Genomic DNA, 17159 nt, shown 5'->3' with positions numbered 1-17159 from the left:
ACACCCCAAATATTTCAAAATAGAACCCCCAACTCAATGACTGCTAAAATCAGTTCCTACTCTCTGTCTCATGCTGAAGCTTAGGGATGTGAGTGCCTAGACCCCTGATTTAGGTGTCATGCAAATTTTAATGATGCCCCTGTATCCCTCTGGAAACCAGGGCCAAATTTATTCTTTTATAAGGTGACAAAGATATTGTAACAAAAAGAGGAGAGAAAACAATACAAATTAGTAAGTTTTACACCTAATTCATAGTAGTTAGTTAATGTACTTGAATAGAAGCATAAATCTAAAGGTGATACAGTATCATTTAAAATCACAGTGCAAATGTAACAGCTATGGAGGGAAATGTATCCCTAATGTCATAAGTCAGTCGATACCTTCATTTATAAAGGGAGGATGGCCTGGATACCTGCATCTCTGAAGAGAAAGGTATCCTGACTTTTGGGAAGTAATACTATTACTGAATCTTTGGAGAAAATGTATCCTGGATACCAAGAGATCTAAAGAAAAATCTATCCTGAATGTCCATTTTCAGGCTATACATGTTACTGTGAAGGGAAGGTATCCTGAAAAAAACAAAGCTCTGAGGATAAAGGTGTCCTGACTGTCAGGAAGTCAGGCTATATATGAAGTTGTGCTCCAGTTGGTGGTGATCTCCATGCATTATGTAGCACTCCTGCTCCACTTAGAGAGAGACTATTACAAGTGATCTTTGTTCCACTCTGCTAAGCGTTTACCAGAATAAATGTCCATTGCTTCTTCTATTTTCTTTTCCAATAAGGATTTTCTGTGCAATGGTAACCATTTCTTCTTAGGTCCAGTACAAATTGTCACTCTTCTGCTTGACTAAACTGTGGGGAAAACAGCTCCAGAAATGTAGCACCAGTGATTTTTTTTTCTTCTGCTATACTCCCCTAATGGAGATTCCCATCAGGGGTATATGTTGCTTCTATGGAGAGTTCTGTATTCACTGTGGTAAAAGAATTCATTCACAGAAACAGACTGAACAGATTTATTTGGAAGGGAGTCATCCAGGAAAGCGGCTGCCCCTATCAGTGTGGAAAATGTGAGCTGCCAGCTGAACTAGCATAGAGTTTATATATGTCTTCTTAGGGGCATAGGTGTTTCATAGAAAATATTTTTCAGCATGTTAATTGGTAAAACTTCAGTCCCTGAGGTCTAAAAACCTTTGAGATTTTGCTGGACTGCTGCTTAGGGATTGGGTGGTTTTCAGCTTAGGTATTGCTTGTATTTTTCCTCAGCTGGTCAGAGATAGAGTTTGTTTCTTTGCCTTTATTTTCAGGGAAAAAGTGTATTTCTTTCACCGGCCCTTTCTAAGTATTTGGCTCTTGTTTAAGGGTGAGTTTCTTTGGCTGCAGTTTGAGGGCCATAATCTGTTTGTTTCACTGGAACTGGTTCCTGGGTCGGGTAGTGTTTCTTTGCTGGCACTTTTACCCTCAGCATAAGGCTTTATAAGTTCATATATTCATTTTTGATGTGTGTGCTGGAGCAACAATATAAACATGCACATGACAATGCTTACACAGATTGTTGACATTGTTAATTTTCTTCAACAGAATAAATATTGTTGTCAAACTGATCAGAAGTGTGATTGTGAATGATTCCACCAAATACTTGATAGTGAGAAGCCTCATTAACTTTTTCAGGTACTCAAAAATGATTGTATTTACAAAGGCTTTAAAACTTTGACCATAAATTTTACTCTTCTATGAAGTGCACAATTAAACCAAACTGACTATATTCATAGTTTCCCTGCTGAATGATTTTTTGTAATGATTTCAGAGACTTCTGGCACATGCCGAAGCTTTACCACACTGATCAATTTAAAAGGGTTTGTCTATAGTATGTAATCTTTTATGGGTTTCAAGAAATAATTCACATGCAAATTCCTTTCCACAGTGATTGCATTTTTAGGGTCTCTGCCCATTATGAGTTCTTTTGTATGTGAAGATGAATCTGCAGAGCAAAGGCTTTACACATTGATAATATTCATATGGTTTCTCTCGAGTATGTGTTTTTTATGCCCATTAACAGCGCTTTGAAATGTGAAGATTCTACCACATTGATTTCATTCATAAGGCTTTTGTCCTTTATGTGTTCCTTCATGCATTTGAAGGGAAATGTGCTGAGCAAATGCTTTCCCTCACTGATTACATTTATAGGGTTTCTCTCCAGTATGTATCCTTTTATGCTTTTGAAGAGTATTGTGATGAGAAAAGGCTTTACCACACTGATGACATTCATAAGGTTTCACTCCAGTATGTGTCCTTTTATGCACTTGAAGGTTACTATGACAAGAAAAGGTTTTTCCACACTGATTGCATTCATAGGGTTTCTCCCCAGTATGTGTTCTTTTATGCCCTTGAAGAAGAATGTGCTGAGAAAAGGCTTTACCACACTGATTGCATCCATAGGGTTTCTCTCCAGTATGTGTCCTCTTATGGCTTTGAAGGGTATGGTGCTGAGCAAAGGCTTTACCACACTGAGTACATTCATAGGGTTTCTCTCCAGTATGTGTCCTCTTATGTATTTGAAGGTTACTGTGATGAGAAAAGGCTTTATCACACTGAGTACATTCATAGGGTTTCTCTCCAGTATGTGACATCTTATGCCTTTGAAGGTGACTGTGACGAGAAAAGGCTTTACTACACTGAGTACATTCATAAGGTTTCTCTCCAGTATGTGTCCTCTTATGGATTTTAAGGGTACGGTGCTGAGCAAAGGCTTTCCCACACTGATTACATCCATAGGGTTTCTCTCCAGTATGTGTCCTCTTATGTATTTGAAGGGTACTGTGCTGAGAAAAGGCTTTGCCACACTGATTACATTCATAAGGTTTCTCTCCAGTATGTGATGTCTTATGCCTTTGAAGATGACTGTGCTGAGCAAAGGCTTTACCACACTGAGTACATTCATAGGGTTTTTCTCCAGTGTGTGTCCTTTTATGACTGTGAAGGTGACTGTGACGAGAAAAGGCTTTACCACAGTGAGTACATTCATAGGGTTTCTCTCCAGTATGTGTCATTTTATGACTTTGAAGGTGACTGTGACGAGAAAAGGCTTTACCACACTGAGTACATTCATAGGGTTTCTCTCCAGTATGTGACCTTTTATGCCTTTGAAGCAAACTATGACAAGAAAAGGCTTTACCACATTGATTACATTCATAGGGTTTCTCTCTATTGTGTGTTCTTTTATTCCTTTGAAGATCACTGTTATATGTGAAGGCATTAACACATTGTGTATGTTCAGATGTCCTCTCTCCAATTTGGCTTCTTTCATGCCTGCAAGGAATATGAGTACATATAAATGCTTTACCATGTTGGATCTTGAGCCTTACATTAAATTATATTATAATTTTTAAAATTGTAAAGAAAAGTCAGATCTTACAATCTTTTTTGTTTGTTTTTCAAGACAGGGTTTCTCTGTGTAGCTTTGGAGCCTCTCCGGGCACTTGCTCTGATGACCAGGCTGGCCTGGAAGTCACAGAGATCCACGTGCCTCTGCCTCACTAGTGCTGGGATTAAAGGTGTATGCTAACAATGCCCAGCCCATTTCTTTTAATCTTATCATTGTGTTTACACTCAAGTTTTCCCCTTCATTAAGGTTATTTTTTTGCATCTTTGATGATACTTGTGAAGGTTTAATCTTTTATTATACGGTTTTCATTTTCAGAACCATTTTCTATAACAAACTTTTCACATATTGAAGAGAACTGGAATAATTGAGAACTTCATCTCCCTTATTATATATTTTAATTTTCCTGCACTTTGAGTCATACTTCATTTGCTAATAACCTACAACAAACAGATGTATTTCCATAGTAATAGATTCATTGGGATTTATTCCAGAGGGAGATTGTTTGTGTATTATCAGTGAAGTTGCAAAACAAATTACTTGTACTCATGAAACAAATTCAACTAGTATGCTCAAAAGGGGACTACTACATGACTTTTAAATGCCCTGCATGAGAAATATACCTTGTTGTCCATATCCCTTTGCTGAAATGGCTTGTATACTAACTAATATATTATATACCTAGCAAAGTAAAGATAACAAAGAAGAGGCTTCAACATTTAATTCAGTTTGACTTTCTGTTCCTTATAGACATGTTCTAGAGTTATTAAGTTTTCCCTGCAATAACTGCCCCTTAACTCTTGACAGTAATTGCTGCTGTCACTAAACTTACAAAAGTAACAGCAAGTACTTGAGTAACATTAGCTTTTCCATGGAGTATTTGCTTAATGGAAAGTCTGAAGTTATGCTCATCACCTCAACCATGTGTATACATTTAATAATATAGGTAATATGAAATAAATGGAATTACATTTCTATAGCATAGCTCTCATGTCGTGAGGATTCGTGTGGTCATTTCTCTCAAGGCATAATTTCCTTCACTTCTTTCTTATAAAAATGCATTGCAAAGGCAGTTTACCTACCTGAAGCTGAGGTATATGGTTTTGTGAGAATTTAATAATCATCAATGCAATTTAACATGTGCTTAATTACAGTGTTGGTTCTGTTTCAGACTTCCAGGACAGATTTCAATTTCTTCTGAAGAACATTTCTATCAGCTCATAGATGAAGATTACCTTTTGTGTCTTTTAGAACTTGTACATTCTTCTCCAGTAATATGATCTTCCTTAATGTATTCTAAAATATAGTACAAAAAATGTATATTTATTATTGAAAAATGTGTAAAATTTAAGTTACTCTCTTCAGTGTACTTTAGAAATATGACTGGTTTATTTACACCATTAACCACAGAACAGTTTAAAATATGAGGGTACAGTCTTACCTATATCAGCGAGGTTCTTGTAGGTCTCCAGCATCACATCTTTGTAGATATTCTTCTGAGAAGTATCCAGCAAACTCCACTCTTCCCAAGTGAAGTCGATATGCACATCATTATAGGTCACGGCATTCTAAAATATCACATACATATGTGCAACTTAAATCATGATACTGACCATATTATAAATGCATGCTTCTGTAGAAAATTTTTTTAAGATGTGTTACTTTTAGGCTATGGAAAATTTGGTTAGTGAAGTAAATATGTGATGCTTTGTTTATGCTGTAGATTTGTGAGGCTGTGATTCTTAGCCTGTCTACATCTCCTGATGATCTGACAAAGAGGTGATTATCCAATAGTGAGGCAGGAGAAAGAATACTTAGAAGGATAAATCTGGAAGCAAAGACAAAGGAGAAAAATACAATAAGAGGATGATGGTAAGGGCCAGATATCAAGTCACACAGCAAGTAGTGGAATGGAACAGAAAGTAAGATATACATATAAGGAGAAAGGTAAAAGTCTAGAGGCAAAAGGTAGATGGCGACATTTAACTTTAGAAAAATTGCATAGAAATAAGCCAAGTAAAGGCCAGCCATTTATAAATAAGAACATGCATCTGTGTATCAACATGGGACTGGATGGTGCCCTTCCCAGAAGGTAAAAATGTAAAGTGATAAAGGAGTAAACCATTAAGCAAATATATGGTACCTAACATGGGGCCATATTTCCATGCAACACCAGAGAAACCTAAAAATAAAAATATCTCCTTAATGTGTTTCTGCCTGCTGGTGAGCCTCTGAAAATCCAGCACACTAATTAACAATGATAAGCTCAGTTAAAATAACTGCCATAACACAATCACGGGAATGGTAGAGCTCTAGGGAGGCAGTATGTAGTTCTTGGGGACTAAACTCTGAGTGGTCTGTGAGTTTTAGACTTTATTCTCATGAGCTCAGAAGTGGGCATAGCCAGCTGGGAGAACAGGAAGAAGATCCAGTTGTAGCTTAGCCGTCTAATGCTTGCAGTGGCAGTAAAAATGCTAAAATGCATACAGTTAATTAAGTCCAGATATAAATGTAATTGAAAGAGGGACTGTTGAAGTAAAGAGTCTGTATGCTCTTTAAAAAAGTCAAAAATATTTGTCAAATGAAAATCAAAAATGATTTGAAGCATCAATTTTACTACTGTTTCCACAGGAAACAAGAGGCTATGGATTTGCTTTCAGTTTACATAGACACGGGTAGAGCAACTGAGACCTCTGGAACTTGACACGCCATGCATATTGACTAAAGTTACTAATGGTCTTCAGACAACTTGAAAATAATCTCAAATTTTCCCTGGGTCCCTTTAATGATGACTTCATCCACAGACAGCAGATAGCATCTGGAGAACATGACTCCCACATTCCAAAGGTTGGAGGGTAGGAGACCTTTGATTATTTGGTGGTTCAGAGACAACTGTTGTATGTATGCAAATATAGGAACCAGAAGGTAAAATGTTAGATTATTGAATCTAATACTACCTGCCTACCTTCAAGGACTCACTGATAATAACATTCTATGGTTTGGTTACCATGCAACTACCTCTCCCTGATGAATCCCAGACCTGCCAAGCTTCCTGCCTCAACCAACATATAAAGTCTCTGAGAAAAATAAAATTTTGCAGCTTGATCAGAAATCCTATCTTGCTGTCCATTCATTTAGTCTCTTGTCCCATCATTCCAGGCCCTGTGAGGTTCAGGCTCCCGTTGATGCCCTGTTGGCCAGGGCAAATTTTTGTACAAAACACTATATATTGTTTCTACTCTTTCTTAAAGAATTTTTGTATATTGATAAAAATTCAAATTTTTCTTTAAAACATTTTGTATTCATGTTTTCACTTATGTTGTTTTGAATTTCTAATTTTCTTTTAGCTATTTCATCCATAAAGATAATTGATAGTCTCTCTGAGTAAATTTTCTATTCCAGTCTGAATTGCAACCAAGTACTCATTTCTAAGTTTCTTGTTTTGTCAAACAATAATGATTTTAACAATATTCGCTATAGTATTATCTGTGACCTTTAATTGGTGAACTTTGAAGACATGGCGTTGTGCTCCTACTGCAGTTAAGTATTAATGGAGGAACCCATCCTATGCTAGTCATTGGATGCTTCTATACTTTTAAACAGGAAATACTTTGTGATATGTGTATGTCCATCACTCACTGAAAAATCAACTTCACAGGCACTCTCAGATTTCTTGTATATGACCTGAAATCACTCACTGAATGTGTCTTGAAGATTTTCTCCTAGCTGCTAAGGTAACATATTTGCATGTTAATTATAGTTCCATTACCCTCTTCTAAGACAGCATATTTTGCAAGTGAACCCTGTATTGTGAATATTATGTGCCTGTTCACTTTTATTATTATTGATAACATTGTTTATAGAGGGTATATAAATAATGTTCATAAAGCTATAGGATACCTTCATATAAAGTTGCATGCTTATGTGAGTTTCTTGAAATTAGACTCCACATTAAAAAATACCCATCTAGTTGCTGTAAATTAAAAGGTTAAGTAACTCGAAACCTTTAATTTTAATGTTTAATCATTTATCTATTTATTTATTTGTGGGCTTGCACACATGTGCATGTGTGTGTGTGTGTGTGTGTGTGGGTGTGTGTGTGTGTGTGTGTAGACCAGAATACAGCCCTCAAGAGTCAATTTGCTCTTCTACCAACATAGGTCCTACAGGTTCAAACTCAGGTAGGAAGGCTTGAGAGCAACTACCATCATCCACTCAACCATCTCCAAATACTTTTTAATATTATCTAGATAAAAGTGTTAAATTTAACATATTAAAAGTAACAAGTCACACGAGTGCTTTGCAATCTGTGGGTTTTAACACATTTGGTAAACCTCTATCTCCAAAAAATTTTGCATTACAATTCATAGCAGTGCCGAAATTGCAGTAATTAAGTAGCCACAAAAATAACTTTATGAGTAAGCATGACAACAACATGAAGGTTTATAACCATTGATCTAGGAAAGTTGCCCCGTCATTTTATCTTTACTTTTCTTTTTTTTTTTTTGTTTTCGAGACAGGGTTTTTCTGTGGCTTTGGAGGCTGTCCTGGAACTAGCTCTTGTAGACCAGGCTGGTCTCGAACTCTGCCTCTGCCTCCCTAGTACTGAGATTAAAGGTGTGTGCCACCAACGCCAGGCTTAACTTTACTTTTCATTGTTCAAACAAAACACTTTCAGTGTGAGCACACTTTTAGTTATATGTAATTATAAATTTAACAATTTATTCTTACTACTATTTAAAATTTATTTGTTGTTATGCCTATGTACAAGTATCTAAGTTATAGACTTTGAGTTTGAGACGTACCCCTATCTGTGCACATATTTAACTCTTCTGATGATAATCTCCAGTACCCAGCTTATATTTCATTACAGTGTACTCTTAATAATTTAATATAAAATGCATATCCAAGATTTGAATAACTTATAAATTTAACTAACACACTCTTTACAGGTAATTTATCTCACATTGATTTCACAGCTCTATTGTCGTTTTAATGATGAGGTCAGAGTCACCTGCTTATTTTCTTTATATGTGTTTACAATTTCAGGATACGATATTTAGTCATTATCTTCATTGTTTTTTAACATTTGAGATATAGATGTGAGCATATTTGATGTAATGCGGAAGGTTTTGTATACAACTTATAGTTAGATAAGGTGAACATTCAAGGCAAGAAAAATTGCAGAAGGTAAATTATTCCTTCACACTTGGGGTCTAGGTGAACTTAAGGGTTCTACAATTTGATGAATATGATCTTTTTATGTATTCCAAATTTTAGAAACCTTCTTACTTTATATACCAGACCTAGTGCAATGTCCATTTCATGCGACCATACCCCACATCGAGCACCATCCTTCTTCTCCTCAACAGAATAGAGGAGGCCTTCTATGTGGCATCATCAATGTTCATCAAATCATTTGGGGCAGGACCTAGGCCTTCCACAGTGTATGTATGCTGAGAGAGTTTCCTTCTATGGGGAATTGCCTACTAATGTCCATTTCTACCTTAGTGATAAATACAGTTCCATGACTAGATGCCCCAAAGACTGCTTGCTCAACAATTCTATCTGAGACCCATGTTCAGCAGGCCTAGTTCTGTCATATGCTGGTTATGAACTATCAGTCTGAAGTCAATGAGCTCCTCCTTTTTAAGGTCAACTGATTCTGTGGGTTTCCCCATCCTGGTCATGAATACATTGCTCATCACACCTCACTCTCTACAACTGGATTCCAGACATTCATATCAGTCCTTAGCTGTGGGAATCTGCTTCTGATTCTATCAGCTGCTGGCTGAAGACTTTAGGATTGCATATAAGGTAGTAATCAATCTCATTATTTGGGAAGGACATATAGGATAGCCTCTTCGCTATAGCTTAGAAACTTATTTGGGGTCATCCTTGTATATCTCAGCACATTTCCCTAATGCCAGAAAACAGGAGAACATGACACACAAAATGACCTTAACAAGGCTCAAACGGGATCAGAGAAAGTGAAGCAGCTATCATGCAGCCTACACAGCATTGTGGCAGGAACTGTGCAAAAATGATTTGGTTGTTTAGATTGGTTTGTTTGTGGGATTCCTACCAATAGCTGTTATGGGGTCTCTGACTCTTTTGCCTACTCTTGGGACGCTTCCTTCTACTGAGTTACCTTGGTGAGTCTTGTATGAGGGTTTGTGTCTAGTCTTATTGTACCTTGTCATAAGGTGTTTGGTTGGTATCCCTGGGAGGCCTTCTCTCTTCTGAAGGGAAACAGAGTATCAGTGGATTTGGGGGACTGAATATTAGGGACAGGGCTGGAAGGAGTGGAGGTAGGGAAAGCTGTGTATTTATTACAAGTTCATTAGTTTTCATAACATAACATCCCCAAAAGGACAAATTTCCAAATCTTCTTTTGATACTCAAGACAATGCCTTGACTGACACATATTGTATAATCAAATAAGTAGTTAAGGATTTCCAGGATCCAACAGCATAGGTTATTTTCCCATCCAAAATACAAGGAATATGACTGTATACCAGTTCCCAACTGAGGTAGACATCCATTACTCATGTGCATGTCACACCAGCCAGATTAACAGGTAATGTGGGACAACAGCTCATGAAACTTCCACAGTACCTTTATTCCCAAACAGAGTCCCCCAACATCTCATTAGCTGCCACCCACAAAGCCATGTCACCACCAACAAATTGGATTAATATCCTCTGCCTATTTGCAGGCAACATAAGTCTGAAAAACATATAGGCAAACTGAGGCAAAGACACACTTCTGGACCAGAGTTCATGCCAGCTATACAAACACACATTGGTTCCTCTACAGTGGAACTTCTCCAGTATTTAATAACCCCAACTCTATTTAAAATCCAATTTCCTCCCTATCTCTATGTTGTAGCCTCCAACTTTAGAGCAAAACCTGTGCTCAAACAAAGGATACGTCATCTGCCAGAAGTCCATATGGGCCACCAGACCACAGAACTCTGCCACTCTCTCCATGTTTTCTCAACACTCTCACCAGGTACTGTCCTTTCTTCCCTTCTTACAATTTAAAACTTTGGCAGATATACCCTGCTGGAACAAAGACCACACCTACAGCAAGATTTCCATGCCTCAAATTGGGGTGAGAAGCCCTGTTAAACCAAAGGCCCTTAGATCAGAAGATCAGAGAGCAAATAGAAGTCAAGGAAAAAACACACTTCCAACAAAGAAAAACTGAGTAACTAAACATGTGGAGACATTGTTTCTTTAATTTCTCTTTTGCTTTGTCATTATATTGTATTCAGATAGGTTTCTTAATCATCCCAGCCCCACTTGCCCAGAGACATTGCCAACTCAATGGAAGTTTTCTTCCCACATCAACCATCAGTCAACACAATCTATTTCAGGCACAAACCAGATATTCTAATCTAAGAACAAACTCAGTCGATGTTTGCTCAGATGACGCTAGAATTGATCATGTTGATGCCTGAGGCCAATTAGGAGACAGAGACTGAAATATATGAGAAGTTTTTAAAATCCAAAGCCAATGTATTGATCACATAAATCACTTAAGTGTCAAACACACAAACATAAAGATAGCAACAACTGGAAAACACAGATATACCAGTATGGCAGGAAATGGGAAGAGGCATGCATCTAACTAAGATAAAGAAGAAAAAAAAACTAAAACTGTCTCTCCACAGCAACTTCCCCCAAAACAAAACTTCAGGAACTGGTAACATATTTTATGAAGACAAATTGGAGAAGGTCCAACAATTTTAAGAAAATGAATAAAACGAGGTTACCGGCATACAGTACACAAAATCATTGTACAGATTCATATGATATGAGGTCTATACTTGTCACAAAGAGACAACAACAAAAAATATGCAAAATATTTTTGAAGGAAATAAGGGGTTGGCGAGAAAAAGCTAAGAAATAAGGCAGGCGATAATCTAAGTTAAAGTTGAAAAAAATTAACCTACTCCCCACAGCAACTTCACCCAAAAACAAAACCTTCAGGAACTGCTAAATAAAAAATTTTATGAAGACACATCGGTGAAGGTCCATCATTTTTAAGTAAATGTATATAATTAGGTTGCCATTATAAATTACAGAAAACCAGTACACATATTCACATAATATAAAATACAAACTTATCACAAGGTACAACAATCAAAAACTGTATAAAATAATAGAATGAAAAGGATGGTGAGAAAATACCAATAAATAAGGCGGAAAAATAAATAAGGCAGTAAAAATACTGTCAACTTTTATTCAACAGAGCAAAGAAAACACAGGAAAGGAGAATGATAATCTTGACCAAGAAGTTAAATAAACACCGACTTCACAACTTTCACAAAATTAACTAAAAATGAAACTTGATATGTTGTTTTGACACTAGTGCTACTGATATTTCTTCCAAAAACTGAAAAACTATGCTCTAGAGCTTTCTCCAGAAATGAAGGTGATCTCTTTATATGGATCAGAAGCTCCTTATAATTCCTGTTGTTTCATGTAAATACAACCCCAGTGATACTCAATCACAAAACAACCTAAAAAAAAAAAAAACTTAAAACACTAGTAATCCAATGGAATCAAACTGAAAACCATGATTTGTACCACATTCTGATGAATACCTGATGTTGGAAAATGAAGCAAAAATTATACAATGTAAAAAGGAAGGCATCTTCATCAATCAGTGCTGGCATAACTGTTTGCCGGCATGTAAAAGACTGCATACAATCCATATCTATGACATGCACAAAACCTAAGTCCAAATGGATCAAAGACCTCAACATAAATCCACCCACAATGAAACTATGAGAAGAGTAATTAGGAGGTACTTCAAAGAATTTATAAGTAGACCACTTCCTGCACAGCAGTAGCACAAACACAGAGCTGCAAGTTAATAAATGGGACCTCATGAAACTGAGAATCATCTGTAAGTCAAAGGACATAGACAAAATTTCAGCCCACAGAATGGGGAAACTATTCCTCAACCCCACATTTCACAGAGGGCTGATTTGCAAAATATACAAAGAACTCAAGAAGCTCATCACTAAAATACCAAAAACTCCAATTAAAAAGTGGGGTACAGAATTAAAAAGAGAAATCTGAAATGGCTAAAAGACACTTGAGAAATTTCTCAATATACTTAGATATCAGATGATTGCAAACGAAAACAACTCTGAGGTAGTATATTACTCCTGTCAGAATGGCTAAAATCAAAATCACTAGTGACAGTTTATGCTTCAGAGGATGTGCAGAAACAGCAACACTCCTACACTTCTGGTGGAAGTGCAAACAGCCACTTTGGAAATCAGCATGGTGGTTCCTCAGTAATGTGGAAATCAGTCTACCAAAAGATCCAGCAATTCCACTTGTTGGCCAAAACATGAACATTCAAACAAGAAAGATATCTTTCCAACAGTGTTCATAGCAGCATTACTTGCAATGGCTAGAACCTGAAGCAACGTAGATGACCCTAAACTGAATAATGGATAGAGAAAATATGGTACATTTCCTATATTCCATGGAGTACTACTCAGTGGAAAAGAAAACAATGGAATAATATAATATACAGGCAAATGGATAAAAGTAGTAGAATCCTTCCTGAGTAAGGTAACCCATTCACAAAAAGCAAACATGGTATGTACTCACTTATATATGGGTTTTGGCAGGGAACAAAGGATTTCCAGCCTACAATCCACACTGCAAGGGAAGCTAGGAAACAAGGAGTATCTTAAGAGAGACATAGATGAACACCCAGAGAAGAGAAGGGAACATGTGCAGGGGAGAAGGGAGAAGGGGAGGGGAGAGGAGAACTTGAAGGAGCAGAAAGGTTGAGTTAGGGGAAGAATAGAGGAAAACAAGAAAAGAGAAATCATTACGGATGGAGCCATCATAGGTTTAAAGAGAAACCTGGCAGTAGGGAAATGTCCAGAGATCTACAATATGACACCAACTAACAATCTAAGCAATAGTCAAGAAGTCACCTTAAGGCCGGGCGTTGGTGGCGCACGCCTTTAATCCCAGCACTCGGGAGGCAGAGGCAGGTGGATCTCTGTGAGTTCGAGACCAGCCTGGTCTACAAGAGCTAGTTCCAGGACAGCTTCCAAAGCCACAGAGAAACCCTGTCTCGAAAAACCAAAAAAATAAAAAATAAATAAAAAAAAATAAATAAAAAAAAGAAGTCACCTTAAATGCCCTTCTCTGATTATGAGATCCTTGACTACTTTATATGACATCCTAGAGCCTTCATCCAGTAGCTGATGGAATCAGAAGCAGACGCTTAATGCTAAATAATAAGCCAAACTGCTGGAATCTACTTTTAGATAGGGAGGAATGATGAGCAATTAGGTCAAGACCAGGCTGGAGAAACTCACAGAAAGAGATGACCTGAACAAGGGGGAGCTCATGGACCCCAGACTGACAGCTGGGAAACCATCATATGACTTATCCAGGACCCCTGAACCTGGGTCTCAGTAGGAAGCCTGGGCAATCTATGGGGCCTGTGGGAGTAAATTAGAATTTATCCGTATTATACAATTAGACTTTGGGAACCCATTCTACATAAAGCAGCACTCTCTTAGATTAAAGACACAGGAGAGTGACTGAGCCATATTCCATGTGATATGAAATACTTTAAAAATGACTCATGGAAGCCGCACCTTAAGTAAGGAACAGAAAGGGGATTAAACAGGGGGACAGTTGGGGTCAGAGGCGGAGGGGAGGAATAAAGAACTGTGTATGGCATGTAAAACAATCTTGTTTCTAGTTTACATTAAAAAATAAAAAAAATGCTTCCTGAACCAAAAAAAAAAAAGAAAGAACGAAAATGATTTTAAATCTGATTTCATAGATTATGGCACATCACATGGAATCTGACAATCAATCTGCACAGCACCAAGCATACTTGAGAAATCTCCACATACCAGAAATTCCTTTTCTCCCCTGGAACTAAACTTCACTGAATCACAACATTTTGGTTGTTTGCACCACCAAGTTACAAACATTTTATTATGAATTCGTGAAGGACGATTCACATCAAGAATTTTCTACAAGTTCCTAAACACTTTGCAATATTTATAATACAAACCTGAAAATTGAATGCAATATTCAGAACTTCTAGAAACCAGACATTCAATTTTCTAATCTATCTTCCTACTGAAAAAAAAGCAGTGCCCATAGGTGAACACTTTGCATTGATACAGCAAGAAATACATTCTTTGAATCAAGGGCTACAAAGTATCCCATTACCCAGTAAATCCATACTAAGAGGCAAAGAGCGAAAAGGCCAATTCCCAGGTCACCACATATATCAACAGAACTATGTTTTGTTTTATGTTCCATTCAGGTCTCAACAGAATTAAAAGCCCACTGGGTAGTGTTGGCACATGTCTTTAATATCAGCACTTGGGAAGCTGAGGCAGTAAGATCTCTGTGAGTTCACACCAAACTGGTTTACAAGGTGAATGAGTGTTACATGGGAAAACCCTGACACAAAAAGAAGCAGTCAGTAACTAACTTACTAAATGAAATAATATATCAACAGACCTTCTCTGATTACCATATACTCACTATGGTATAGCTTGTGATCTTTCTTACAACTCATTTCAGCAAAGGCAGAAAAAAACATGGCTAGAACCCCAAAATTACCTGACATAGTATTCCTGACTGCTAACACCACCCCCCAAAATACCCCACATTGCCTAGGGACACCAAATGACTCAGACAGAACAGTCCTTCCAGCTAATATTCAGAGACTAACTGGGGTTACTGTGAAACTGAATTAAAGAAAAACAGACCACAGGTTAGAATACAATGGGGTATTGATTGGGCTTGGAGGTAGAAACAACATTGTGAGTATGATGCATTTATCATCTCAAAAATTATTTTGAAAAGAAGTTGACACAGGCCTTATGGACATGTGCTCCAGAGACTAGAGACTAGTATTACATTTTAAATCAGATTTCATGGATTATGTCACATCTCATGGAATCTGCCCAATCTATCTGCACAGCACCATGCACACTTGAGAAATCTCTCTGCATCAGAAAATTATTTTCTCCCTTGGAACTAATCTTCACTGAATCACATCATTGTGGTTAGTTGCACCAAGTTACAATATTCTAATCATGTATTCATGAAAGACGATCCACATCACCATTTTTCTACAAGTTCCTAAACTATTTGCAATATTTATAATACAAACATGAAAATGGAAGGCAAAATTAAGAAACATCTAGAAACCAGACCTTCAGTTTTCCCTGCCCCCAATTCTCTGATCAAATTAAGCCCATAGAGCAAAGTTAGTGAGAGACCTCCCATGAGGTCAAAGAATTTGCATGGAATGATGGCATTTCTTAAGGCTGGGAATGTGGCTGCCCACTCTCCATAGATAGAGGGAGGACTCACCACACTCTCTGCCACACATCACCATTTGTTACTCCTAATTTGCCGACAGCACCTCCTAGCTTACCATTTTGAGGTTTCCCAGATCAATGAAGCTCTCAGCTCAGCTCCCTGCACCAGCAACCACACCACAGCAAACAAAACCACTGCCTCCTTTTCAAGGTCAAGCCTGAATCCTGGTGATTGGAAGAGCGCAGCACCTCTTCTGTATGGCAGGTCATGGAGAGCCTGATTGGATAGTGAGTCTTGAGAGACAAGATAAACTCCCATAGAGTTAGAGTGTGCTTAAGTCACAGTATTGTGGATCCTGGCCATGCCTCCCACACAAGAAAAAAATCCTTTTTGTAGATCTGCAACAATATGCATTTCAATAGCACTGGCCCCAGGCTAATTTGCAGACCCTGATATCTTCCTTGTTCCATAGGAACCACCCCTGTTTCTCCAGGATATAACTGAAATGTTTCTACATACCAAAGAGCCTCTCTGACAAGGGAGCAATCCAAATCATACCAAATCAAAATGAATTAGAAAAAGCTCATGTGGGAGACACAGCACGGGGATGGAGCAGAGAACTCCACAGCCTCCCTTTGCTCATTCCACTGTCCTCCCCTCCCCACCCTCACCTGTCCTCCCCCAAAAAAATCACAAGAAAAAATCCTAACAGTGTCCTATGGCTTCTAACATCCCGGGATGGGGATGGAAGCCAAGAGGTTGGTGGGCAGAAGAGAGGTAGGTCAGGAGCGCAGGGCACTGTGGGAAATGTAGTCCTGATCGAACTCTCTGCAGGGAGCTGGGGAAATTTCTCTAGGAACCACTGGCTCCACAGGCTGGCTTTGTAAGTGAATGAACCAGGGAATCAGTGAATCAGTGAATGAGCCAGCTGAGGGATCATGTGAACTAAATGTAGGCAGCAGCTAGGAGGCAGCAGTCAGTGTTGCAGTTTAGGAAGGGCCAGCAGACTCGCTGGCAAGCTAGTCTTCTTCCCACATCAACCATGAGTCAACACAATCATTTTCAGTCAGAAATCAGACACTCTGTTCTAAGAACACACTCAACTGATGTTTATTCAGATGACCCTAGGAGTTGGCATGTTGACATCTGAGGGTAATAATGAGGCAGAGAAAATAATATATGAGAAGGCCTTAAAATACAAAGCCAATGCATCAATTACATAAATCACTTACTCAGCAAAGACACAAATACAAAGACAGCAACAAATGGAAAAACCAGTATGCAAGGAAATGGGAAGATGCAAGCATCTAAGAGAAAGAAGAAAAAAAATAATACCCTCTCCACAGCAATTTCCCCCAAAAAATAAAACATTCAGGAACTGATAACATAAGAAAATGTATCAGGACAAATTGGTGAAGTTCCAACATTTTTAAG

The 17159-nt window shown here is 37.9% G+C and overlaps 1 protein-coding gene across 1 annotated transcript in view; it reads right to left on the bottom strand.

Moving 5' to 3' along the window:
* Positions 1 to 10: 10 nt before the first annotated feature.
* Positions 11 to 17159, bottom strand: part of LOC118239772 (zinc finger protein 431-like) — a 29806-nt gene continuing 12657 nt past the window's right edge. The window contains exons 2-4 of the mRNA XM_035453646.1: positions 4823 to 4949; positions 4617 to 4677; positions 11 to 3308 (exon numbers count right to left, since the gene is read on the bottom strand). Of these exons, the coding sequence (XP_035309537.1) occupies positions 2168 to 3308; positions 4617 to 4677; positions 4823 to 4949 (1329 nt within the window). The 3' untranslated portion in view covers positions 11 to 2167. The remainder of the gene's footprint in view (positions 3309 to 4616; positions 4678 to 4822; positions 4950 to 17159) is intronic.

This window comes from Cricetulus griseus, unplaced genomic scaffold (genome assembly GCF_003668045.3).
Source record: "Cricetulus griseus strain 17A/GY unplaced genomic scaffold, alternate assembly CriGri-PICRH-1.0 unplaced_scaffold_1, whole genome shotgun sequence".
In the NCBI taxonomy this organism is placed as follows: Eukaryota; Metazoa; Chordata; class Mammalia; order Rodentia; family Cricetidae; genus Cricetulus; species Cricetulus griseus.
The sequence above is the reverse complement of the archived record's forward strand: the minus strand, read 5'-3'. Positions and strand labels throughout refer to the sequence as shown.